Source organism: Octodon degus, unplaced genomic scaffold, assembly GCF_000260255.1.
Source record: "Octodon degus isolate 3935 unplaced genomic scaffold, OctDeg1.0 scaffold00075, whole genome shotgun sequence".
In the NCBI taxonomy this organism is placed as follows: Eukaryota; Metazoa; Chordata; class Mammalia; order Rodentia; family Octodontidae; genus Octodon; species Octodon degus.
The window spans coordinates 1,600,522-1,627,063 of NW_004524651.1; the positions used below are offsets into that span (position 1 = coordinate 1,600,522).

The following is a 26,542-nucleotide window of genomic DNA, read 5'->3' on the forward strand; positions in this document are numbered from 1 at the left end:
CAGGTTCCCAAATCAATGTCTCTTCTCCTATATTCCAGTTTATTTCGTAGGAACAAGTAAATGTCTAAATAAATATGAAAATGTTTTTTAAACTTAAAAAAAAAAGTCCTGGGGTGGGGGGAAAGACTTCTAAAACTGCCTTGGTTTCTGGTTATTTAAAAAGTGTTATATTTGCACAAAATTCATTTGAAATTCAGTGCAGTGCTGGTCTATAAGGACGAGCTGGATGAAGGGGCAGTGAGAGCTGAATGGCCCCTTTAACTCAGCTGGCTTGTTGGCCTGGCTGGGTCTGGACAGGAAGGTGTGGGTGACAGGGACCCCAGGAACATGCATCCAGGTCCTCCAGCCTGCTCTGAACCTCCTGGAGACACCAGGACTCCTGGCCTCCTGGGCATGAAGGCCTTGGCCTGGGATCAGAGGTGGCAGGAGAACATTTGAATCATGTCCAATCACCGAGGGTCCTTCTGCTGTTGCTGCCACACAGCCAGAAAGACCGCGGCTTCTGGCTGCTTCTCAAAGCACCCGTGGTTTTTCAGTTCCATTCACTGACTTCCCCATTCTTAGCCGTGGTCAGAACGACCTCATCCTGAGCCACTCAATGCTGACCAAGAGCACAGTCCCTCCAGGGTCGCCGTCTGAACTGAAGCTGTCTCCTGACCCTGACTTGATGCATCTGGCCACAGGCTCCTTCTCCCATCAGGTCACGGCGGCCCTCAGGACACTCACGCTCAAGGGCACAGGGGCCGAAAACATCTGCACTCCTGGTGTTGCCCATGGAGCTCTTGGAGGTTGCGGATGTCCCAAGATCTCTGGGGGGAGGGGGGTCACGGTGACCAGATCCATGGTCACACAACACTTCCAATCAGACCCTGTCCTGTGTGGGCTCACTCTGCCCTCCATGTTCTGGAGAAGGTGGTCTGCAGAACGGCACCTCTGGGCTGCAGTGGGAAGCCAGGGACTTGCAAGTTCTGACCAGCAAGTGGCCAAGGCTCACAGAGAACAGACGCAGGTTCAAGGCAGGGCTGCAGCAAGTCCTACAGACCATCCCATCCCCTGCTGCCCTCCTCTCACTGCCTTCCCTGTGATGTCCCAGGTCCCGCCCTTCCATCCTTAGCACCTTCTGCTGGGCTGAGCCCACACGTTGCCTGCCCAGATCAGGGCTGCAGAATGCAGGGAGATGCAGCATGCATGCCTCAGCTGGGACTGTATGGGGGAGAGGCCAGGACAGAGATGCACAGTGCAGCAACCGCTGTCCCCCAGAGAGGTGCCTCGCCAGCTCTTTGCTGATCCCAAGACCAAAATGGACCCCTTCCAGGCCTAGGAAGGCATATAGCCACACTCAGGCTTCCTGGTATCCAGCGGGGAGTGATGTAGCAGACATCTCCTAAGGGGGCATCTTGCTAAAAATGAAGCCCAGACTTACTATGTGACCACATCCACAACAGCCCTGGGCTCTTCACTAAACAGTGGCTTTCAGAGTGAGAACACAGGCCTGGTTTTAGCTCAGTGCTGAAGCACCTGCCTAGCATGTAGAGGCAGGCTGGAACCTAGCACTGGAAACACAAAACAAAACAACAAAAACAAAAACAAAACCACAAGAGAAGAAGCTCCTAAATTCCAATGGCCCTCAGGGGTTCTGTACTAGGAGTATGTTCATATACCCTGGGAATCAGATGGCATTTAGAACTTAGATCATGACATGAAAAACAAAAACCCATCTTGTACCACCAGCCGACTCCAGACATGCGCACGAAACACCAAACACACACCTTCGGAGGGGGGCGTTCTCCTCAATATCTTCCAGGGTCTCCAGGGACGATCTCTGGGAGATGAGGCGACGCCTGCAGAGAGAGGAAAAGCCCGAGTTAAAGGGTCAGATGTTTCTGTAAAATCTAAAAGGGTCCACAAAAGCAAAGCTCACTCAGGTTAAAAAAGAAAAAAAAAACCAAAAAACAAAAAACACCAGGATCAGACAGACACTCGCTGTCTCTGGAGGGCAGCCCACCCACCTCCACCTGCCCCTGCACCTCTGGTTCACCTGGCCTTGCTGCCCCTGGGCAGGACCGTCAAAGGCTGCAACCACCTCTCCACATCAAAGACAAAATAAGCCAACGTGCCTCTTGCAGTACACAGTACAGAGGAACTCAGGTGCTACGGGAAGGTTTTCTAGACCATTACAAAGAACTTAAGTATTTAAGTATCAGGAACTGGAATCGGGTAACTGATACATCTTAAACCTCATTTTAAACTGATACATTAAAGAAAACCTCAAAATCATAAGGAGGTAATTAAATTCTAGTCTTTGGAAGGCCAGTTACTTCAAAAGCAACAAAGAAGAAATTATCCTTTTAAGAGCACTTCTAAGACCAGTAAGAATGAATATTCAGTATTATAATGCAAAACAATAACTTTTCTGGCTGCTAAAGAATTGCACACCACCTGCTAGAACCCTTCTCTCTACCAGGCTGAAATAAGAACAGGTCGCCGTTAACAAAGAATGTCTGGTACAGGGGCAGCGCTGAGGGGCGGTAACTTTAGATAAACCACTTCAACCACGCAAGTGATATGGCAGAGGCTGATGGATGGATAGAGTGGTCAGGTCTTTGATTTTTTGTTGTTGTTTTTGTTTGTGTTTTGAGATAGGGTTTCGCAGTATAGTTCAGGCTGCCTCTGAACTCACTATGTATCCCAGGCTGACCTCGAACTTGTAGTCCTCCTGCTTCAGCCTCCCAAGAGCTAGGATTACAAGTGTGTGCACCACTGTGCCCGGTGGTCTTTACTTTAAAAAAAAAAAATCAAAAAGTAAGAAGATACAGTAGGTTTTCTATTTGACAAAATTTAGGTTAAAAGCAAGCAGGCAACTCATAACTATGTACTAGACTGTCTTAACTATGTACTAGATTGTTCTATAGAACAAAGACTGAAACAACTTTTTTGGGGGGGATGGCAGTCCTTTTTTTTTTAGTACTTTAGGGAAGGGTCTACAGGGTGTTCAGGGTCTCACTACTAGATCGGACTTGTAGTGATCCACCTGTTTACAGCCTCCCAAGAGCTGGGAGGTGCATGCCAGTCTCAATGGCCATCTCAGCATGCCCTGGGGGCGGCGCCAGCACAGCAGGCCCCAAGGATCGAACCCCAGCTCCCTTTGCCTGCTTGCAGGCATCCAGTATATAATTTTTGAAAAAAACAAATAAATTACTCTGAAATGTGTTTTTGTTTTACAGTCTACTTCTTATAAGACAATCAGAAAGACTGGTTTTGAAAACTGTTCAAGGATGTCAATTTTCCAAGAGCCTTTCTTCATCTTTTGAGATCCAAATCCTCGCTCAGTATTCCTCACTCCTCCTCTCTGATGTGGACTCATCTCGTTCCTCAGAGGCTCACTTGTCTGAGCGGGCACACAACACCTGCAGCACCACTCCACGTCTGCAGGAGGTGCTGGGCTGTGGCAGGATTGCAGTTTCACTGTGATCCACCAAAAACACTGAGTTTCTCTTGCACAGTGCCACCAGGTCTCCAGGAGTCAGCCAGAGCCACGGAAGTCTCAGGCCTCAGCATGGAGTGACACAGAGGGGTCTAATCTTACAGGTGGCCAAGTCATTAGTAAACTGGCACATCCCAGACAGCACTGTTAGCTCCAGGCGCTCTGCTGGCCAAGACCCCCGGGACAGCGCCCTGCAGAGACTCTGTGCTTCTGAACATCTGCACCATCAGCCAAGGTGCAGCCCCGCTAAACTCTCAGCTAATCCCAAAGCAAGCCGGCCAGTAAGCCCCAGCCTCTGTGGGTGCCAGGTTGGCTGGACGGGGCCCCAGGCGGGGCTGGAGTACTGAGGCTTCCTGCCTCTGAATCTTGGAGCAGGTGTCCCCAGGTGCCACACACAGGACTGTGTAACTCCACAAAGGACATCCTTTGTGACTGCTCTGGGGCCTTCGCAAGCTCCTTGATCCTCAGTCTCAGCTGTAAGATGGGTAAGTGAGAGTAGCTACAAATGAGTCAGCTGTGAAGTCCTTAGCACAGTGACTCTTTTTGTTGTCTTGTTTTGTTTTTTGAATTTAGGACAGGGTCTACAGGGTGTACAAGGTCTCACCACGTAGATCAGATTTGTAGCGATTCTCCTGTTTTCAGCCTCCCAAGCGCTGGGATTGCAGGTGTGTGCCACCAAACCTAGTCTCAATCGCTGTCTCAGCCAGCCCCAGGGGCAAGGCCAGGGCCAGGACTGCACTCCTGGGACTGAACCCCAGTCACTGCACTCTGCCGAAGCAGGCACTTTAGTCCGCTGAGCTATCTGGCTGGCCTCACACAGTGATGCTTAATCAGTGGGAACTGCTCCTCTCCCTCTTTGGGGCTGCACCGGTTCAGTGCAAGGGCCAGGCTGACTGTCCCAGCTTCCCTCTCTTACAGTCGTGGTCCCGGCAGCATCTGCCCCAAATTCTCTGTGCTTGAGACCTGAGCTCCTTTCACACCTATATCCACTTTTCCCCAGCCCTCTACACGTGTCTGAGACAGTGCTCCGGAGGCCCAAGTCACGCGTGCTGGGGCACTGGCCACCGCAACACCAGGGTCACCACATGCTCCCTTTACTCTCACCTGTGTCTCCCTGGGATGCAAACTCAGCCAGCCCTCAGGAACACCCAAGAGGCTCATCCTCTCCTCTCCCAATGGGCCGGTGGTTCTGAGAGGCTTCACTCCTGCCCTTAAGGGACTCATGTTCAAGTGGAGTCTGGGTACCTCCAAGCCTCATCATCCTGGGGGGCTGCCCTCTGATAGGTGGCATGGAGATTCCAGCCAGACCCCACGTGTGTGGGGAGGCCCCTGCCCAGTACCACTACCCCCAGCGAGGCCGCCAGTCAGAGCTGGTGTCGCCCCAGAGAAGGAGGCCTGTTCACAGAGGCACACACCAGACACTGCCACTCTCAAAAAGCTGCATCTAGTTCTTCCCACACTAAGAAGAAAAGTGCCTTTTGAGAAAATTGCCAAATTAGGATACATTTTTTCTATAAAGCCAGAACAACTTGTGTTTTTAAAGAGCGCTCGCACGTTGGATATTTTCCTCCTGATTTGCAAAGTGTAGATTCACATACTCCGCAAAACTAAGCGATCTCTCCCTTCCTCTTGGGGAGGTGATCAGCTCAAGAACGGATCAGAGACCTTACAAGAGGGACTTCCCAGCACGTCCAACAACCTCTCCACCACTCAACACGGAAAGTTGGAGTCTCTAACGTAGAAGAGGCCCCCAGCCAGCCCAAGACCACCTTGGCACCAAGCTCAGACTTCCAGATTCTGGAATTGTAAGAAAATAAATTTCAATTACTTAGCACCTAGTCAGTTTTTTTTTTTTTAAGTAGAACAAAATGCTCAGAAAGGATGACTAATTCCAACAGAAGCCTTTCCCACCTCAGATAAGCATCATTCGTGGGTACCAGGTCACAATCTGTAAGCTGGTCACAGGCACTCTGGGTGCTCCCCACCCCAGTTCCTTCCATGATGTCATCTTCCACTTTCTAGGCTCAGGAAGCCCCGGGAGGCCTGGGCAGGCAGCCAACCTTAACCAGAACTTTCACCCTGCAATTTGCCTCCTGGGCAAGCTCAGCATAAGGCCACCTCTTTACCACAGGGCGCACTCCACAGTGGAGATCTCTGCAGATTTTAATGACTGATAAAGAATACTTAGCCTTGGACCAAAACAACACGCACCCCACCTTAGTAACCACGCAGACGCTCAGCAAGGATGGCAGGACGTGAGGCAAAAGCATTATACACTGACATCACTCACTGGAAATGTCTACTTCTCACCTGCAGATCCTGCCTACATCTGGGCTTCTCATCTTGTCCAACAACTACGAGTCGGGACCCTCCACGCTGGCCACACTAGGTGGCCAGTGTGGCTCACACTGAGTGCCTATGCATCAGGTGGCTTCCGGGAAGCAACAGGCTTATTTTATAACAATGTACTTTGAATGTGTGGCTCTGCCGGGAGAAGTCTTGACCACTGTGCGGAACATTGAATATGCAGACATGAGCCAAATGACTCCATACATTGTTAAGGGCTAAAGGCTCATCTAGGGGGAGGTCACTGCATGCTCCAGGGGCAGGGGCTGGGCACAGCAGTCCTGTTAAAGTCAATCCACCTACACTGAGAGCTTTGCTAGGCACAGTGGCCCTATAATCCCAGTACTTGGGAGGCAGGGACAAGGGGATTGGGACCTTCCTTCAGTCCTTCCTTGCTTCCAACTGCACAGGACCAGCATTTTGAAAGTGCCCTCCATGCACAGAGGGTTCATGGCCCCACATCCAGCAGGAGCAGCCAGCATCCAAAGCAGCTGCCACCTAGCGAATGCTCTGTCATCATCCAGCAGAGCAGGCCGATCACAGCTCGAGGACAAGGCGGGGCACTGGCCACACAGGGAGAGTTAGGCCAGGCCTGGCTGGGTCTGATTCTTCAGTGTGGAAAGGGGATGTGAGGTTGGGCCGCTGGCTGTGCATCAACACAGTGGGGGCGGATGTGATTATACTCAGCTCCCGGGAAACATCTTCTATCCTACCTCCTGCGAGGAGTACCTACAGGATTTGATGAGCAAAGGAAAGGGAACTCGCCATCTATGGAAAAGGACTGAGGCTAGGGAACGACTGGGATTAGCAAATGCACAAGTCTAGAATATTTGTACTCTGTGTAAAGAATCAGAGGATGAAAGATCTGCCACTGAGTCCCCTGGGAGAAAAACATTAGTTTGGGGAGAGCAAGAACACCAGGCCCAGCCATCCCTCAGTCACAAAAAGGCCATTTCCCAGGGGGGTTCTGGTTTTCCCCTTTCCCACCTGTGAGCCAGACTACCAGAGGGCACAACTATCTCGAAGTTGTGGAAAGTAGGGGTGTCCAAGACCTTGATCATGCAAGGGATGGCCAAGCTGGAGTCACGATGACTTCACATCTACTAAACCAGTTGCCATGATGACAAAAAACCCATAATAAAAGTAAATTGTGAGTGTGGTCTTGAGACTCCCACAAGCTTGTAATTTACACGCTTCATTCTTTGCATCTGTGGCCCACTGCCCAACCGCCCCTCCCCAGTAAGGCGGAACCAGGCGAGACAGTGGGCTGCTCAGGGCAGGACCGTGGCTCCCCTGACCTTCTGGACTTTGCTAGGGAGAGGCCAGGCCTAGCAAACAGTAGGCACTCAGTCAAGGCAGGCTGACTGAACTGAACAACTCCTTCATCAGACAGGAGGGGATTCAAGGATTTTTCCCAGCATGGACTCAACCCTCCACTCAATGTTCTCTATAGGATTTGAGGGCTATGCTCCCCATAGCCCAGGAAGAATGTAAGGTACTTCCCAGGTAGAGCCCTCCACACCCTGCTTCCTGCACCCCACCCCCTCATCACAAATATTCTTCAACATAGCATTCAGCTCATGCAGAAAAGGTGGGTTTAAAACATGCAGGATAAATCTATCATTTACAACTGATTTACCACGGAGGTCTACTACGTGAGGGGACCCTAAAGGATAGAACTATGCATAAACCTAAGAATTACAGATCATCAAATTACACTTATGTCATCAAATCCCAGGTTTTCCTAAAGCACAAGGCCCCTCTACGGCAGCATCCCACAGTATTTCTCTTGTACCCCAGGCTCGCTCTCCATATTTGGGAGGTCAGTCGTGGTAACATGGCTCCGGAGCCGGCAAGCTGTACAGCCAAGATCCTGACACTTCTTTCCTAGGAATCAAGCCAGCTGCAATCACGTGGGAAGGGAACTTGTGTACCCAGGCCTGTGTGCTCACGGAGGAGGAAACACACCTGCCACTTCCTACTCTGAGCTAGCAGTTAGCGTCTCAAGGCCAGGGGGCCTTGGCTGCAGGGCGTGTTCCACAGAGCAGCCATGTTGTGCAGAGCTGCGCTCCTCTGGTTTCCAGGGCTCTCAGGCTTCCCCGGCAGCACAGGTGCTCAGGAACTTGAGCAAGGCTCTTTCCTGTTAACCTGGCAATGGCTGCTCTTTAGCAAACTCCCAGACAACAGCTATGGAATCCCCCAGGAAAGTGCAGGATTGGCTCCCCTCTCTAGGTGGGAACAGCCAGGCCAAACCCCCAGGTCTGTAGCAAAGGGCATGGGGCTGGCCTGCTTCCTGCACCAGGACGGGAACCTCCTTCCAGCTAACCCTGAGCGCTCCCTACAGAGACTGAGCCGGGAGCAGTCAAACCCTTCAACAGTCCCTGGGGGTCTCCTTGCAGAGAAAATCCAATTGTCCTGAAGAAAAGGAGGAATGGTTAAGATTTTTTAATGCATCAAAAAAGCTACGAAAGTGATTTTAATCTGGTTACTTTAGCTTCCTGCTGATGAGCCAGGCAAAAACTGAATTAGAATCAAAATATCAGGAGTTGTCAACTGGCCCATTCAAACAAGATCTGTTTCTACACTGTTATAGGAGGGTCAAGAAAGTTGCTGTCTGAACGTTTACAGAGAATACAAAAAGCACTTAGTGTTCTTGAGTTTACTTTTATTTCAAGGATTCTCAGCAGACTTGCCAAATTCTGGAAAACCAAGTGGTGAGGCTGCTTTGGTGTGTGGCTATTTAGAGCAGACAGACCTGTTAGCAGGACTGGCTAACTGGCCAGCCATTTGTCCCCGCCACCCTGCCTAGGGACTGCCACCCTCCTAACCTGACAAAGCCCCCTTCCCATCATGGTGGTGCAAGATCCACAATGATCTGCTATGAATGAATTCAAATACCTCTGATGTAGGGCATGGTGGCACACACCTGGAGCCCTAGCTACTCGGGAGGCTGAGACAGGAGGATCACTTGAGCCCAGGAGTTTGAGGCCAGGTGAAGCAACACAGTGAGACCTTGTTTCAAAAAAAGAAAAAATGACAAGGGAACTGAAGGAGAATCACTGAACAGGCAAGGATATAACCCACCTGGCCACCCTGAAGATAACCTGCCCACTTTGCGGGGTACCTCTGGGTGTCAGAAAATCCAGAGGCTGGCCTAGGGCCAAGGGCTGCGCGGCAGTAATAGATCCCAAGTCATTGTCCGCCTCCTCCTGGTGGGTACACTTGGATCAAATGTGCAGAACAGAACTCAGGAGAAGCTTAAGTTTACTGGATTTAGAAAGTCAGGAGCCAGAAAGGCTTTCAGGCGCTGAGGAGATGAATGGCACTGATGTTGCTACAGAACACACTGGGTAATTCAGGGCGGGAGGTGGAGACGATACCCTGGGTAGGAAAGACCGCTTAACATAGAGAGGAGCCCTAGCCTGCGCAGAGGACAGCCTGGGCCCGTTCACCTGTGCTCTGCGCAGGCATCAGGAGAAATCCAGCTCAGGTGTTCCCTGTCCTAGGGGGTTCCTCCAGCAGGGTGGGAAGGCCGCAGGGAGCCCACAGCTGGCCGGTATTTTAGGTCAGGACAGCAGGTGTGCAGCTGGCTGGGGAGGGCATGCAGCAGCAAGTAAGGTTTGGCAGTTCCGAGGGTACAGTCACTGTGGGCTTCTCACAGGCGGGACTGAATAGGGCAGGTCTTGGGTTTTGGTCAAGGGGTGGGGGATTCTTTGGGGTAAGCTCTACCTAGGCAAGGAGCTGGCAGGCCCCATGGCACAGACAGCTCCTCCCAATCAGACGGCTGGGTTGGCACCAGGAGGACCATGAAGGGACCGTAAGAGCCAGGAGTGTTGCAGGCAGCCTGAGTTTGATAGAAATATTGTAGGTAATTAGACAGGGACAGGCCCTCGAAGGGGATGACAAAGACCAGACAGCTTACTGGGGAGATGCTCCTGCTGTGAGCCAGACTTAAAGATCAAACAAATGCTGACCTCCCTAAAGCTGGCATCCAGGATTGCTCATTAGTCAGGAAGAATCATTGACTGAAGGCCACCAGATAAGGTCGCCCGCTTGCTACGTGACTCGCTACTCCATTTGGTCCTAGGCCTAATAAATTTTACCTGAGCAATGGTGCTTGTAATCCCATTGGTTGATCATACTTTTGTCCCACCCTGTATCTGCCTAAGCGGGACCCCTTTGTCTCTACCTTAGCCCCGCATGGTTTTGTCCTATAAAATAACCTGAAGGAAACAGCTTCCTGGGCAACTCGCTTGGGACCCCCTTCTGTCCCTCTCTGACAGAAGCTTTCCTTTCCAACAAAGTTTTACCTTCAGCCTCCGTTTGTTCCTAAAATTCATTCTTCAGTTTTAGAGAACACGAACTCATTCAGGCCAGGTTGGGAATTTCACGCCCCTATATCAGGAGGATACCTTGGCCTTTGCTGCAAATGGGGCTGGGGGTCCAGCGGTGATGGAATGAGTACGGACACATGCACAGCAGTGCTGCATGAGGCCAGGAGCCCCTTCCTGAGAGACTGGAGGCACACAGCCCCCGCCAGCACCCTCCACACATTCTTTTAGGAGTCTGGGTCTTCGTTGCCCAGGTTAGGCCCAAACTTGCTATTCTCCTGCCTCAGCCTCCCAGAGTTACTGGGAATACTGGCAAGCTGCACTCAGCTGGAGGCCCCCAGGTCTGACAGTGGTGTGCACCTTGTGAATATTCTCTTCTTTCTTCCTTGGATGGACTGACTGGTGCTTTGGAAAAATGCCTTTATACGCTAAGGACTTCTGAGCCACCTCCACATTTATTTTTCCTTAGAAAGCAAAATGAGGGCCCTTTGCCCCAGCTTTAAGGGGTTTGCTGCACAAAGACTGGAGAAGGCCAAACCCTGCCCAGAGGTCAACGCCTCGCCCTTCCTGCAGAGCCAGGCAAGCCAGATGTCAACAGGAGCTAATTTAATTAGAGCCAGCGGGGAACTAGGCAGGGCTGCCTATATCCAGGCCGGTGTTCAGGGGCCTTCCCAGTAAGGACCGAAGGCACCCCCTGGTGTCTCTGTGGGTTCCAGCCTGACCTTTCTCTGTACTGAAGGACCCTCTGCAGAAATGGATTGTGACAGCTGCAAAACAGCATGCGATTATTTAGAGCAAATGTGAGACTGATAGGGTCTCATAAATCTTTATTTTCTATGAGTCTTTCAGATTAACCATGGTCCACACTGAACAGCAGCTTAGGGAAACAAAGATTGATGCCTCTTTCTCGTCTAGCCTGTTTCCTACCAGGGCCGGACTTATCTGATTCTGTCTGGAAGCCTTTATTGAATGCCTGTTTCTCCTTGGAAACCCGTGTCTACTCCCTCTATCAAAGGTGAGTGGGGACGGACAATCCTTGGCCGGCCCAACACTACTTCAAAGCAAAGATGGGCTGCAGCTCCCTCGCCTCCCCCACCAGCTCCCCACTCCATCCTGGCCTCAGCATGGAGCCTCCCCTGGGAAGCCACCCGACAGGCCCACATTTGGTAGCTCTGCCACATTTAGAAAAATGGGAATCTATCTACTTAGGCTGGATAACTGCATTCTTGCTATTCACATTATTGCAGGAAGACACCCTGCCATCCAGGCCCTCAGCACACTCCTCTGCACTCCGAACACACCCCACCACCCCTGCCATCTTCCCAGGCAGCTCTGGAAGCCCTATTGCTTTGAGTGACTTCAGCCATGACATTGTGGTGGCCCTGACATCTTTTTTTGGGCGGTACCAGGGATCGAACTCAGGACTTGCACTTCCCAGGCAGGCAACATCCTGATCCAGACGTCGCAAGTGACATCTCTAGCTCTAGGTCCACTCCACATCTACTTGGTTTCTTTCAGTTCTAGTTGTAGGGCAGGGATGTAATTCCCACTGACAGAGATAAGTGGGTGCCTAGGGGAGCCATCTGAAATATCTCAGGACCCAATTTGATATAATAGATGATGCAGGCTCAGTATAATTGCACAAAATGTACTTACTCTGGGAGAACAAGTTAATTAGTACGTAATTAAGTAATCAATGCATAGGTCATTGCCGTGTTAGGTCCTCTGTATATATGGGACACTATAATTTTTACCATTTTATTGCACCTTTAAAATATAATTACACAATGTATCATATGTGGTCAGACATTTTATATATAACACGTATCTATGAGTTATGCCTCATACTGTTGAACACCTCAAAGGACCAACAATTCTACTCCTAAATATAACCCAAAAGACATGCAAACTACGTCCACACAAAAACCTATGCACGGATGCTCAGAGGGACACTACGCAGAGAGCCAGCAGATGAATAAGCCCCAATGTCCACAGCTCACTGATGAAGAGAATGCAATGTGATTTCTCCACGAAAAGGAACAAGGCACTGATACGGTACGCTAAGAATCCTGACTATGTTATTCCAAGCCAGAGCAGCCGAACCCAGAAGACCACACAGCGTACAGTTCCGTTGATGGGAAATACCCACAAGAGGCAAATCCATGGAGACAGAAGCAGACACGCAGACGCATAGGACAGGAGCTGAGGGGGCACAGGAGGGACCACTAATGACCACGGACAGAGTCTCCCCAGAATCAGCTGGGGGTGGTAGCTGTACAACTTTGGGGATACACTACAAACCACTTGACAGTGTACTTTAAACAGACTGCACATGCAGCGTAGCTTAATAAAACTCCTAAGATATATGATTTACAAAATATATGGATATAGAAAATACGCAATGGAAAAAACACATAGGGAGAATAAATACCACTTGTGGAACTCCTAAAGCCTTTGAAGAGGTCCTCTGAGCTCGAGATTCACTTTGAAAACTTCTGATGCTGTTCAATGTCTCTTCACTAGAGATGCGAAGGCTACAAGGTTGGCAGCTCTGCTCAGGTCAAAGCTGGATGGTGGAGAACAGAACCAGGGGCCAGGCCATTGCTCTCTAAAGCTCATCCCTTTGTTCTCCAGGGTGGCTTTAGCAGCAGCCACCAGGTTAGAGCTGAAGCCTGCGGAAGCAGGCAAGCCCTGGAGAGCAGGCCAGCCCCTGACTTGTGCGGACCCTGCAGCCTGCTGGACCCACAGCCAGCCCACGGAGCCTTTCTCTCCCCATGCCCGTCCACCTCTCCGGGCTCACCCCTCTCACGGGAGGACATCCTTGCTTGAATAACTCCCTTTCTTTAAAGGTGCGCTGGTGTTCAGAAGAGGAACCCACAGTACCCTCAGCCACCCAAGCGAAAGACAATACCCTGTCGGGGCTGCTCTGTCGGCATCTGGAGGACAGTTTAATTTTTTAACAGCTCACTTGGAGCCTTCGGAAGGTATATCATTAGTGCATCTGCCTCACTGTATACATAACTACCAACCACAGTTCTAATTACCAGACTGCTCAAGAAAGATTCCCAAAGTGAATGCACAGCAAGAGCGCTATGCTTAAGCCATAGGACCAGCCACTAAGGTGCAATGTGGACTGCACTGCCTGATGGGCTCAGCGTCTACCTCGGGGGTCTGAAAGGGGCCTTTGTGCCAGGGCTTTGGGGTAACACTACATGGCCATCATGGAAAACAATACATTCTCAACAACCGGGGAGAAGGTGGGATCCACTGTTTTCAGAAAGCAACAGGCTAAACATAAATGCAATCAACCACCATTGACTTTCTCAGGCAGGTTTAATGGTGGTATCTTTTTCCTCAAACTGGGGTGCCTGGACCTCCTAAGGGTTCCATCAACCGTTCAAAATCAGGTATGAGATGTATGTGCACCCATGTCTCTCGATCCCTGTCCTTTCTGAAACAGATCAAAGGATCCCAAGAAGAGATTAGGAACCACTGCTGTAATGCAGAGGACAGTGCCCACAGGGGTCGCCCTGGGGGGAGGGTGGGATCCGAGCTCCAACTGCAACTGAGTGACTGCAAGTTGTCCCTGTCTTCCTTGTCACCATTACCACCACACGAACATTAAAATCCACAGCTGTAGGTGTTGGGGATTCAAAGTGTCAAGAAATCCAAGCCTTGGCGCCCATTCTCGGTGGCTTAAGACCCTGTATGAAGAGAGGACAAGGCCAGCTTCAAGACTAGGGTCAGTACCTATGAGCCAGAGCTGGGAATACAAGCGCACCCAGCCTGGTGTGGCAGGTGTGAGAGACGGAGGGAGCCGCAAGAACTCTAAATCCCAGTGTCAGTAGGGTGCACTGCGAGCATCTCCAGAACTTGTCTCTCTATGGGGCCAGGATTAGGAGGCGTGGTAGAGCCTTGTGGAAGAGCTCGGAGGTGATAATCACCACAGCAGGGACAAGGCCCCTCTAAAAAATGAGTCAATTCCTAAAATCACAGAACAAACACCACCATGTCTTACCAAAAGAGGGTCAAAGAGTGGACTCTAAAGCTTCACCAAGAAACAGAGAGGACAATGGATATCATGGGAAGGCCCGAGGCCTGTGACACCCACCACCACAATGGCACCTGAACCCTGTAAGGGATCCAATACACTCTGCCAAGCCCTCCAGCCAATGTTATGGAAAGGGGCTAAGACAGCCTAGTAACCTTTCCAAAGCAGAGCAGCCCCTCTGCTCGGTCCTTGGGCCCTGCTTGGTGTGGACTTTGCCAGTGTCCTTTCAAACCCAAGCCCTCAGGCCCTAGGCAGGGCATGCAAGGCACACTGCGGTGCTGACCTGTGCCTGGGGGAGCAGCTCTTCCCTGGCCCTGCATCGTCACCAAGCCTTACCCTTCTAGGAGCAGATCTCAGCAGCCTGGCTCCTGCCTATGGGGCACAACGGACCCAAAGCCCACCGACATGCTGCAGGACACCTGGAGGCATGGCCTTGGGACCCAGACCCAGGTAAGGCTCAGGAGTATCTGGCCACCAAACCTCCAGAAGACAGCGGGCAAGGAAGGGGACTCGATTCTGTGCGCCATCAGACTGTCCACAGAGTGCGCAGGCTCACCGGAAGGACATCAGGAGCTGGAGATCTAGCTCAGTGGCAAAGTGCCAGGCTGGCAAGCATAGGGCCAGAAGTTCAATTCCCGATACCAAAAAAAAAGAATCTACCTTAAAAAAAGGAGGACATCAGGAGGGAGCAAGAGCCAGCAGGCCCTGAGTGTATCTGTATGTCTTTTGGGAATAACGAGCACCAGGGTCACACTAATGGCCTCGTTAACATCTCCGACCCCTGCTTTATAGATGGAGAAACTCAGGATTCCAAGTACTGCAGAGCCACAAAGCTTCTGCCACGCTGGAAGGGCAGCTCTTCTAGCTTTCAAACAATTGCAAAAGTAAGTTTCTCAAGTGAAAGTTACCAAAGGATAAATTGCTTTCCCCAGTGAAGAGGAACGACTTGGCTGCTGAACAAAGCCGCGAGCCCGAGGGGCACTGCTTCTGGGGTCCTGCCTAAGGCCTGAGGGCTTGGGTTTGAAAGGACACTGGCACTGTGCCTGTGCAAGCTCACTTTACTTTTTAGGCAGAGAAGCCGGGGTTCCACGTCACGTCACTGGGTCAGGTCTCAGGTGACCAGGGTCCACTGGAAGCAATGGGTCACTGATAACTGAACCAACTGCAGGGTCCCTGAGGTGCGGATCCCAGGAAAGGGCCCAACAGGTTGGAAGGGTGGTCAGAAGGCTTCCTCCAGCCCTGACCTGGGCCCAGCTTTGCTCCTTGTCCAAGTGTCTTAGGATAATACACCTATAGCAGCACCCCTTCCTCCCCAAGGCCAAATGAGAGCACAAAGCAAACATACACCTCATTTTGTTCATTCCTTGGTGGACACCTGGATTCTTTCCATTTCTTGGTCAAGGTGAGTCCTGCCACGGTGGACACAGATGTACAAATTCCACTCCTGTTTCCTAAGCTCTGGGGGACAAACTCGCCATCAGTCCCATCAGCTGCCCAGGGCTGTGGTGTTGTCCTGCCATGGGTCTCAGCAGCCAGAGCCCATTGCCCAGTCCTGCTCATAGATGCTAGTGCTTCCCTGGAAGGCATCAGCCCAGCTTCCAGTGTGTACAGGAACCTGCCCATTGGGTCTGTTTGTTCATGGAACTGGGGACTGAACCCAGGGCCTTTGCACGGCTTCCAACAGGGACTACACCAAGGTATATTCCCAGCACTAACACCCCTTTTTGAGGCAAGGTCTCACCAAGATTTTTAAGTGCCCTAGCCTGGGCTTGAACTTGTAGTCCTCCTGCCTTAGTGTCCCAGAGTGAGGGCATTACAGGTGTGTACTACCATACCTGGCTGGCGGTTACTCGTAAGCCTGGGAATGGATGGTGGGTGGGAATCCATATTGGCCCCAAAATACTCCTTCCATGCCAATCTGGGGCCATGACCCAATGTTGCCCCCTTCCCGCCAATGCGGTAGAACTCCCCCCAGACCCCCAAGGGGGTACCCATGGGCTCCAGCAAGTGCCTCAGAAAGGGCTGCCCATGTTCTTCCCACAGCATCACACACAGGCTGCAGCTCCCCCACTCCACCAGACCCCATCCTCCTTTGCCAGGTTCCCTAGGTCTGGGACTCAAATTCATTCCAGGTGCACAACAATTGCCTTCCGAAAGACTCAATGACCCAAAATACTCAGTACCCCAAGAACCTCGAAACTAATTAGCACCAAGTTAGCACCACACAAGTTATAATCCATACCATCTAACCTATGCCCTCCCCACATGGAAGGCACCTTGTTAGCCCCTTTGAAGTACACTTTAAATAACCCTGCTAGAGCAGTTAATAAAAAAAGGAGCCACATCTGGTAAATAAAACAGGCCCAGAATTTCCAAACAGCTTTTGAAAAAACTGGTCCACACTGGACCATCCGGAGCCTGCCGATTCTCCACGGGGAAGCGAGGACAGCCTTCGGGGCCAGGGCCTTCAGCACATCCGGGGGTGTGTGATGTAGCCGTGCTAGTTTCCAGGCAAGTAAGAACAAAGCTTCAGGAATTCTCCAGAAGAAGCCTAGAAAGATTTCATTCTAAAAAAAAAAAAAAAAAAAAAAGCCAAAGATGCAGAGTTGAAATCAGGGTTAAGCAAATATAAAGGTATTAATACACAGACCCAGGAGATGAGGGGAATGCCTTCCGCTGATGCCATCTCAGGACCGTGGCATCCAGGTAATGCGGCACAAGGCAGTGAGCGAGGGATGTGGTTTCTATTTCCAGCAGTGCCACCCCCGCTGCCCCACACTGGCGCAGTCATTCAGAACACGCTGGGACTCCTGGTTTGCTTTACTAGGAAATGGGGGGCTCCCTCCAACTCCTCTATGACAGAGAAATCATGCACAGCATGGGTACACAGGACACCCGGACCTCTGGCAAGGGGCGAGAACTCAGCACTCTCCTAGGAAGGCAGCTCGGTACAGCTACTCAACCACATGCAGAACCAACTCAATAATGAGCATCTTCACAGTGTGCAGGCTTCTGACAAAAGGAAATGTACCCAGAAGTCCCTGCAGCCCAGCCTCTCACATACACACACACACCTCTGGTAGAACCTAATCCATCCATGAGGTCACAGTCCTAACCTAAAATATTAACTATCTCTGGGTGGTACACTTATGGATAAACTCAATCTCTCCAATTTTTTCTCCCTATATGACTTATTTATTTATCTATAAATGTGTTTGGTACAGGGTCTCACTACGCAGCTCGGACTCGCAGTGATCCTCCTGTTTTCAGTCTCCCCAGCACTGGGATTATAGGTGTGTGCCACAACACCCCACCTCAGGGGTGTCAGCTCAGTGTACCTGGGAGCAGGTACATAAATCTGTTTTGTATATCAAAGAAAAAAAAGTCCTTAAAAAGTGATGGAAGGGCTGAAGCAGGAGGACTGCAAGTTTGAAAGCAGTCTGGGTAACATAACTATCTCAAAATAAAGAGAGGTCCTATCTCAAAATAAAAAGGAGGACTCAGGATGCAGCTTAGTTCGAAGGCCTGAGTTTCATCACAGGGCAAAATCAGAGCATAACAGGTAAGAAAGCAAGGAAGAGAAAATACTAAAAGCTACAAGGCTGTGACGAAGTACCACAACTGCTGACACACGCGAGCGCGTGCACGCACACACACACACACTCCACCACTGCTGCTTTCCAACAGAAGAAATCTCATTTTCCTGGAAACATGAGCGCTGGGGCACCAGGAAGGAATCACGGTACTCGAAGCAGCCTTCTGTTCCCTTTGCAACTCATGGTCATCAGGGGGTTTGCATCCAGAAGGTGGAAAGGGGCCAGACAAGGGTAGGGCCGCTGCCGCTGCATGCACACCCATGACGGCGAGCACATTTTGACGCAAGCTAGGGCAAGGACACCCTCGAAAGCCACTAAGTGAAGTGAGGTAAGTTGTTAGGGGGTGTGGAGCTTCAGCTTTGTGACAGAAAACAGCTGTGGGTCTTGACTGCAGTACAACACGAATGTACCCAACACTACAGGACAGCACACGTCAACATCGCTGAATGATGGTCGGTAAAACTTACACATTTTTCCATATTTTCCAAGTTTCAATTATTCATGGTGGCAGTGAGGGTGGACCATCACTCTGGTGGTGCACGCCTATAATCCCAGCCCTGGGGAGGCTGAAAATAGGAGGATCACTATGAGTCTGACCTGTGTAGTGAGACCCTGTACCAAATACATAAACTTTTTTTAAAAAATAAGAATGTGTTCAAAACCAAAGTGTACCTCAGGAGCAGAGCGTGAAGCCAGCATTCACCAGGCCCTGGTCTCAGTCCCAAGCACTGCCCTGCCAGAATTGGTCCTTTACGGCTGTAAGTAATAAGTAAATTAAAAGGCAGGGTTAAAGCAAGCTGCAGAGAGACAGGCACAGGCACACACCGGCACATAAATGTGTCAGCACTCAGTAGTCAGTGCCAGCACAGCTCGCGTGCCCCGTTCAGGGCCTGGCACAGAGCAGCAGCAGGAGAAACGTGGGACACATGGACAGTGGGGGACGGCAGCGCCCACCGAGGCAGCAGGTTCTCCCAAACCGAGTGTTGATGGGATTACAAGTATTTTTTCGGCTTATTATTTTTTGACTGCCATTCATTTTAACATGATTATGATTTAGTTACACCCCCCTGGGACACAGCACCCCACCTGGAGCATCACTGAAGTGGTTTTGGGGAAAACAGGTGAGACACAACAGAAAAGTTGTTCTTTACCCCTTCGTTGACGTGTTCTGGTGCCAGGGATCAAACTGAAGGCCTCCACAGGCTAGGGAAGGGATCTACCACTCACCCAATTCTTCGGCCCATTCGCAGAAGTTTCAAGTGATTAAAAAAAACCCCACAGTCCACAGCTCAGTCTTTACTGTCTCTGAGATCGAGTCTTGCTGCGTTGTCTGGGCTGACTCCACAGGCCTGTGCTTACGGGAGCCCCCTGCCTCAGCCTCCTGAGGAGCTGGGGCTGTAGACATTGCCACGATGGCCCGCCGCAGTGTCAGGAGCCTTCTCCAGCAAAAGAGTCTTAGCAGAGAATAAAGACCACACAGCACACATAGCCCTCGTCACAAGTTTGAGAGGAATGACCCAAGGCCCTTACAGGGTCTGACCTGCCGTCCTCACTTCAAACAGGAGCAACATTTTCAGCCCCTCCAAGGCGTCAATGGAGCCTGGGGAGCCCACAGGCTCAGCTCTGCCCCAGGGCACAGGACCTGCCTGTGCCTTCCCATTTCTAAGCCTTCAAAACCCATCACCCACCAAAACAGCTGTTTTGAAAAACAGCCTCTCTTTTAAGACTTCTGGCTTGCGTTAATTTTTATCTTGCTCAGGATCTTTCAAAGCGGCCCTAGATAAGCCACCTCCTGATTCTGCCAAAAAATGAGAGCTCAAGAGCCACTAAAAGATACCGCAACTGTGTAACTTGTTAGTGTATTTTTTAAGGAAGAAAAAAAAAAATCAAGCTTTATCATTTTCTCTACTTAAATTTTTATCTTTAGACAAAATGACAAAAAAAAAAAAAAATTCTCTTGGGACAAACGGGAAGATCCTGTGCCACAGCAGAAGAGCTGTAATCTTGCTGACAAAGGCAGCCACCTTTCGTTTAGGGGTGTGTGTTAATTATTTATTTTTTTAAACACAAACAGATGTCTTCCTTGAGCTCACGCTGGGAATCACCTGACTGCACTCGTCTATCAGTGGATCTTGTACCATTGCCCTGGGTGTCACCAAGAACAGACACAGAGGGAAAAATCACTTGCTCCCTGATAAAAGGCATCTACAGTGGAAAACCTACCGAGGGCACAAAGTCTCCTTAAAAACGTGTCACAGAATACCTACTTATAGGAAAGGGGTCCTTTCCGCTCAAGGAAATAGGATTTTCTAAAAAGAACACTTCGGCAAGTGCATTGTTATTTAAGGAGAGCGCAAATAATATACTAATAGAGTGCATTCTATTAATTAGTTTAAGGGTGAAGTTTTCTAGCAGAAAACAGGGCAAATGTAAACTTAGGTTTGCAGTTTCATGGAGGGAAGTAGCAGGAAGCCTCCATCCTGTCCCTCAGACTGGCAGGGTCTGAGAGTCCATCTCTACGAAAGTAAAGAGAAACATTTACTTGTCCCCAACTAAACAATGGGAGACCAGAAGAAAGAAGAAGCCTGCTGCTTCCCAAGCCATTGATGTGCCACGGTATGCAGAGGCAGCAAAGAAGCACGTCCTCTGTAATTATCTCCTGTTGGTGACACCAAGTGCAGGACACCAAGTGAGGGGCCTGCTGCCTGAGGTCTGTTTGTGTCCACAGCAGAAATCAGCCCGGGGACCCACACACAAGGTGGCTCTGTCCTCCTTATCCCATGGATCCCATGACTGCTCTCAACTGAGCAGAGGCTGGGTAGCAGAGGGAGGGTGGAAACTGGCAGGTTCAGATATATTTAAGCAGCTATAGAAGTGTGGGCTTGGGGCTGCACAGAAATGTCCTCCTCCTGTGACTAACGACACTGCCTGTGCTGCTTCCCATCCTGGTCTTCCCTTACTTAAATACCCATAGCTCGCGGCAGGGCCTACTGAGCCCAGCAGGTGCCGCTAACATTTGCTCATCAGATTTGATGTCCACTCATCAAAAATGACACAGGTTTAATCTGCTGACAGTCAAATTGGGTAAAGCTCTAAAACAGACTCTCCAGGCCCAAATTATGTAACCCAAATGGAAAATGACAAAGTCCTTTCTTGGCCGCGGGCTAAGTGATGACTTCCACCTACCCTGAGTCCCTCATTATTCCAGCCATCAGGGAACTGCACACACACTGCCCAAGGACTCTCTGAGCGACGGCCATGGCTAATCCACACATGGTCCATGGGGTGCTGGCGAGACCTCTGTGCTCAGTCCGGATTAACTCACTCAGGGCTCAGGCCCACGCCGCACGCTGCGTTCATCACTAGGTTCATTCATTTTACTTAAAAGAACCAGGAGCCAGAAAGGTCTTACTTTATTCTAATCACCCACAGGCCCATGCACAGTGCGTTAGCTACTTTTCTCTCACTGTTGGGACAAGATAGCTGACACCCAAAATTAGGGAAGGATGGGTTTATTTAGCTCACTTCGTGGAGGGTTCAGTCCATAATCAGCTGGCTCCGAGGCACGGTGGTGTGGTGAGGGGCATCACTTCATGGCAACAGCAGAAGACACAAAAGCAGCAAGAGCAAAAGCGGAGGAAGGAGGGAGAGCGGGCCCCTCGGATGCAGGCTGCCCACCCCAGGGCGGGTGAGCACTCCCACCTCCAATCCAGCACTGGACGGTCAGTCAGTCACAGACTGGAGAAGCCCGTCCCCATGACTGCTCGAGGCTTTGTGGGGACACCTAGACACAAACTCTTAACAAGTAGGGAGCAACAAAGGCAAGATTCAAACCTAGAAGCCTGGCCCCAGCCCTGACACACTTCACCACGGTGCTGCGCGGCTTCTCATCTCAGTCGCGCTGCCTCCAGACGACCTCAAAGCGTTCTTGCACTCCAACCCCATTGCTGAAATCCTACCATCTACAAAGACTCATCTCACAGCAGGGAAAGAGTAGGCAGCGCAGGGAAGCCATCTCCTCATTCGCGGTGCCTGACCCTGAGCAACTGAACAGACTCCTGCTGTTCCTGCCCATAACGAGGTCAGCGCCATCCTTCCCACCTCAGGGGTACCACGAGAAACAACCAGACTAAGTGAGGCAAGCTTTTGTGAAAGGAAGGCTGGGCTCCAGGACCGCTCCTCCCCAGTGCGATAGGGAAGCCCCCAGCAAGCTTCTTGTGAGGCAGGGTCTCACTATGTAGCCCAGACAGGACTTGAACCTCCTGCCTCAGCCTCCCAAGTGCTGGGATCACAGTCGTGCACCACTACACCTGGCTCTCCAGGAAGCTTAATAAATACCTGAAAAAAATGCCATACCCCGGGGTCCTCACTGTTCACAGATTCTGTATGTGCAAACCTGTCCACATGCTGAAGTTTACCTATAACCCCTAAATCAATGTCCAGGACACTGTCCTATGCACGTGCAAGGTGCTACAGAGTCCGAGTCACCAACACACAAGGGGGCCATGCCACGCCTCCTTGCTCCAGCTCCTATTGTAAGTGCGTGCCCTTTTTGTGGCACTTTGAACCATATCTTCTTTCCATTTGGCAATTTCACTGTTTAAGATAGTGCCAAAGCATTGCCTCAGAGTTCCAGAGCCCAGATAGGCTACAGGGACAGAAGAGAAATGCATAACAGAACAGAATCCACGAGAGATGAGCTTAAATAGCACATAGTTTCTCCTATATGAGAAACCCAAAGGAGAGACAAAGGGGAAAACAAGACAGGTAACAGGAAGCAGAAGCACCCTCCCTTCATCGGGACAGGATCAAGAGCTGGAGTGACAGAGGTGGGAGGGAAGGAGGTGTGTAGTGTACACGTACCAGCTCCCCACGGGGAAGGTGATCACTGTCTACTGCCAACGCCGACTACCAAAAAATATTTTCTTTGTGGGTAGCAAAAAGGAAAAAGAAATCCTGTAAGAGGAATTTTATTCAGGTGTACGTTTCAGTTTCAGTGCTGTGAGTCCAACCGTGATGCCAGAGCGTGTATGAAATAGGGGCTCTATAAACCAAACACAGAAGAGCAAAGGTGTGTTCTGACTGAATGATGAAAATGCTGCACCTGGAGGCTTACCGGAACCTCACCTCCTATGCGCTGTGATAAAAAACTAGGGTGGGGGCCAGCGAGATAGCTCAGCAGACTAAGTGCCTGCTCGGCAAATGCAGGGACCGGGGTTCAATCCCCAGTCCTGCATGCCATGCCAGATACTGTACCAAATATTAAATGGCAAAAAAAACCAACCCCAGGGTGAATGATATTATTTTTAAAATCCTTACAGTAAAACACACACCGGCATTCATCTCCGCTCACAATACTCCCTTGTTCTTGCCACTTTCTGAAATGGTTTCCTTAGCATGCTCTCAGTAGCAGTATTCACTGTATTTTTTTAAATCACACCCTGGGAAGACACTCAGGCGACAGGACTTCCAGAACTGCAGAGAAAGTGGCAAAAATCAGGAGATAGTGCATTCTGTGGGTGGTTAATGGCAGTGTCTTCTGTGGTAAATGTTTAAAATTCAAATGCTCACTGTATAGTGTGAGCATTCCAGGAGCTGGGGATAGCTCAGCGGCATAAGCCCCTGCCTGGCAAGCACAAGGTCCTGTGTTCAATGCCCAGTACCAAAAAAGAGTTTATCTTAGGAACAATGGCTCCACTTTCCCTAATTCCATGTCTATGCCAACCGTATAAAGCAAGCTACTATAAATAAGGAAAACTGATTACGTAACTAAAACTGTCAGTATACAAATTCACCACCCTTAATGTGGAGGTGGCCCAGGTTGGAGGACAGGCTGTAGAGAGGAAAGGTCAAAGGCACTTAACCCCTCCTGGCGCCCTGTTGCCTGTGGGTGCCCTACCCACTGCCCAGAAGCCTTGGCCAGTATCGGTGCAGAGCACGGGAACAAGAGTTCTGATCCTTTCTGTCCAAGGCACACAAATGTCCCTTCATTCACGCTGGGTGAAACCTGCAATCAAGATAGACTTCTGCGGGTGGACGGGCAGACAAACTCTGGAACAGCGTCTGACAGAACCATGCTCAGGGACTTAAAACGGAGCGGTCAAGTCACGCAGACATGGCAGACCTTCCCAGTGGGCAGTGCCAGGGCCTGCCTGGGGGCCGCAGGACCTTCTGGAGGGCCCATGTCTCCCCCAGCGCCTCGCTCCGCTCACACCAGCCTCCAGGCTCCAGGCCCACGCTCTTCTCACCAAATCTGACAGTGCCCCAGGTCCTGAGTCAGCAAAGTGTGGGCCTTCCCGCTCATCCAGACGTCCCTCTGCTGGCTTCCGGGGACCATCAGCTCACCAGGCGGCACTCTGGAAAGCACTCCAGGAAAGGCAGAGGTGTCAGCCCATTCCAAACTTACTTTATGAGGCATCTGAATGCCAGCCGAAAAAGCAGCCACTAGGGCAGGAAACACTGTTAAAACCAAACCTACACCTCACAGCAAAATGATTTTACCCTTAGGGGAAAGTGTGGTCTGCCACACTGTGATTTTGGGACCCTGCCGCGTGGAGCCCACAAGAGGCCCCACAGCCAGACAGAGACGCTCTGTTTCTCCCCTGCCCTGAGCTTGGAGTGGAAAGGGGGTGTCGAGCTCTGGTTGTGGCTGTACACAGCTGAACTAACTCCCAGTACAAGCGGGAGACGCCAAAGCTAACAAAATGTCACCTCAATTACTTGTGCCAGGGTTATAAAAGGAAACCAGAGACTTCCTCCCTTGGGCATCTTCCGTTAATTGATATTTAGAAAAGTCCTGTTTGCTAGACTTGCAGCGTGTGTTCTTTCCCTCTTTGACGAGATCGGACGGACGCATTGAGGGTGGTATGAACCAAACTACTAAAATACCAGTCAGCTTTCCAAGCAGCAGAGCGATTTGTTGTCCAACTCACCCTCTCCGATGAGCCTGGGAGTCTGTCTGAAAAGCAGGCATCTGGTACCAATTTGCAACAATATAAAAATCAATGATGAACTCCCATGTAAATATTTCTTCTTCACCAGATTTCACCAGCCTGCGTGTTTCATATTCATTCCCTTATACTTCTACCTTGGCTTTAACTTTTTTGGCTCTAAAAGAACTGAAGTTCCGCAGAACAAATGTCACACCTCTTTCCTAAGCTCTGCAGGCTAAATTCTTTCCAGCTCCGTGAAATCCTGCTCAGTCCTGCTCGTTTGATGACTGGAAGGCAATACATCATTCCCACTGCCTCCAACCTGCCTGGCCGCAATTGTTTTACTTGTGTTTGTAATGAACAGATTCAGATTTTAAAACCTGTTTTCATCGCTGTGAACACACAACACCTTTTCCCTGACAGGGCTCAGGCAATCGCAGGTTGGGTCAGAACACCAGGGTACGTTCTCAGGCAGTAACAGCCTCAAGGGCGCAAGCATCAAGAGCCGCCGCCCCCGGATGCTAAGGCTGAGCCAGCGTCGCCTGGGAAGTCCCAAAACGTTAGGGAAAATATTACACACACCAACAGGCAGCAGGGCAGAGAGAGGGGCAAGGGTCCGAGCTTCAGAGTCCAGCGCTAGAGGGGAAAAGCAAACTCTCAAGTTCAATCTCCTCATTTATGTGGCAAAAGCTATAAAGAACCAGAAGACACGCCCGGATTTAATAATCACATCAGACACTTAGTGAGATTCTCAATCCTGGTGCTGTGAGGGGGGCGTTACAGAGATCCTGGGGCGTGCTGCTTGCAGTCCTGCCTCGAGGTGTGTGACTACTAAACATTATTGTCCCCAGTGATGATAACTGAGACTCAAGGAGATGAAGGCCCTCATCTAAAGCCACAGACCCAGGAAAAGGTAGATTTGGGATGTGAGCTGATTTCTGTGCGGCTCCCTCAACTCAGAGAGTGGTGTGTGCAGTAAGTGGTCTCATTACAAAAAGCTACCAAGGAAACAAGGAAGGATGCAACCAGCACTGGTGGTACCGAAACCACATCCAGCTAGCTGTACTCTGAACCTAGGGCAAGAACGAACCCCTGTGCCCAGGTGTGGGTCACTCACCACAGTGCTCAAGCTGCACGGGTACCTGAGGGTAGCTCTCTTGCTCACAGAACAGATCGCCCCCCACATTTGAGCTGGCACAGACGTCAGCAGCTGACAATCACTTACAAATACTCGCAGGATTGAACTGGGAAGTGGTTGGAAACATCTAATAACCTTATGCAAGAATATTTTTAAATAAAAGTTACCTTTATCATTTTTAAAAAGTCTTATTTATTTGGTAAAAGGTCTCCCTACATAGCTCAGACTCATAGTGACCTTCTTGCCTCAGCCTCCCCAGCACTGGGATTACAAGTGTGCGCCACCACGCCCAGTTTTGGTGGCCATTATGGCGCGTGGTACCAGGGATCGAACCCTTTTGCTTGCCAGGCAGGTGCTTAGACCACTGAGCTATCTGCCCGGTCCAAAAAAATTATCCTCAAATGAATGAAATCTGATTTGGGGCTTCTGCTTTCAGAAACTGCTATGTTCCACATGTACTTTAAGTAATATTAAGAGTTTTAAGGTGCATAGGCCAGAAATGAATGGGAGACTTGGGGTGATCCTTAAGCCTGAACACAGCTCTCCATGTTGCAGATGGAGAGCAGTTCTTCCTTCAAAAAATTATTTATAGGCCTACAGATACATCCTCTCAGGCTATCTGGAGAAAAATATATGAGATATTAGGGGAGTAAACAGATAAAAG

General features: G+C 50.3%; 1 protein-coding gene across 1 annotated transcript in view; it reads right to left on the reverse strand.

The window, feature by feature from the left end:
• The window catches only part of Cables1 (Cdk5 and Abl enzyme substrate 1), a 91,706-nt gene that overhangs the window by 51,806 nt on the left and 13,358 nt on the right, over window positions 1–26,542 (reverse strand). The window contains exon 3 of the mRNA XM_023720395.1: window positions 1,770–1,841. Coding sequence (XP_023576163.1) covers window positions 1,770–1,841 — 72 coding nt within the window. The remainder of the gene's footprint in view (window positions 1–1,769; window positions 1,842–26,542) is intronic.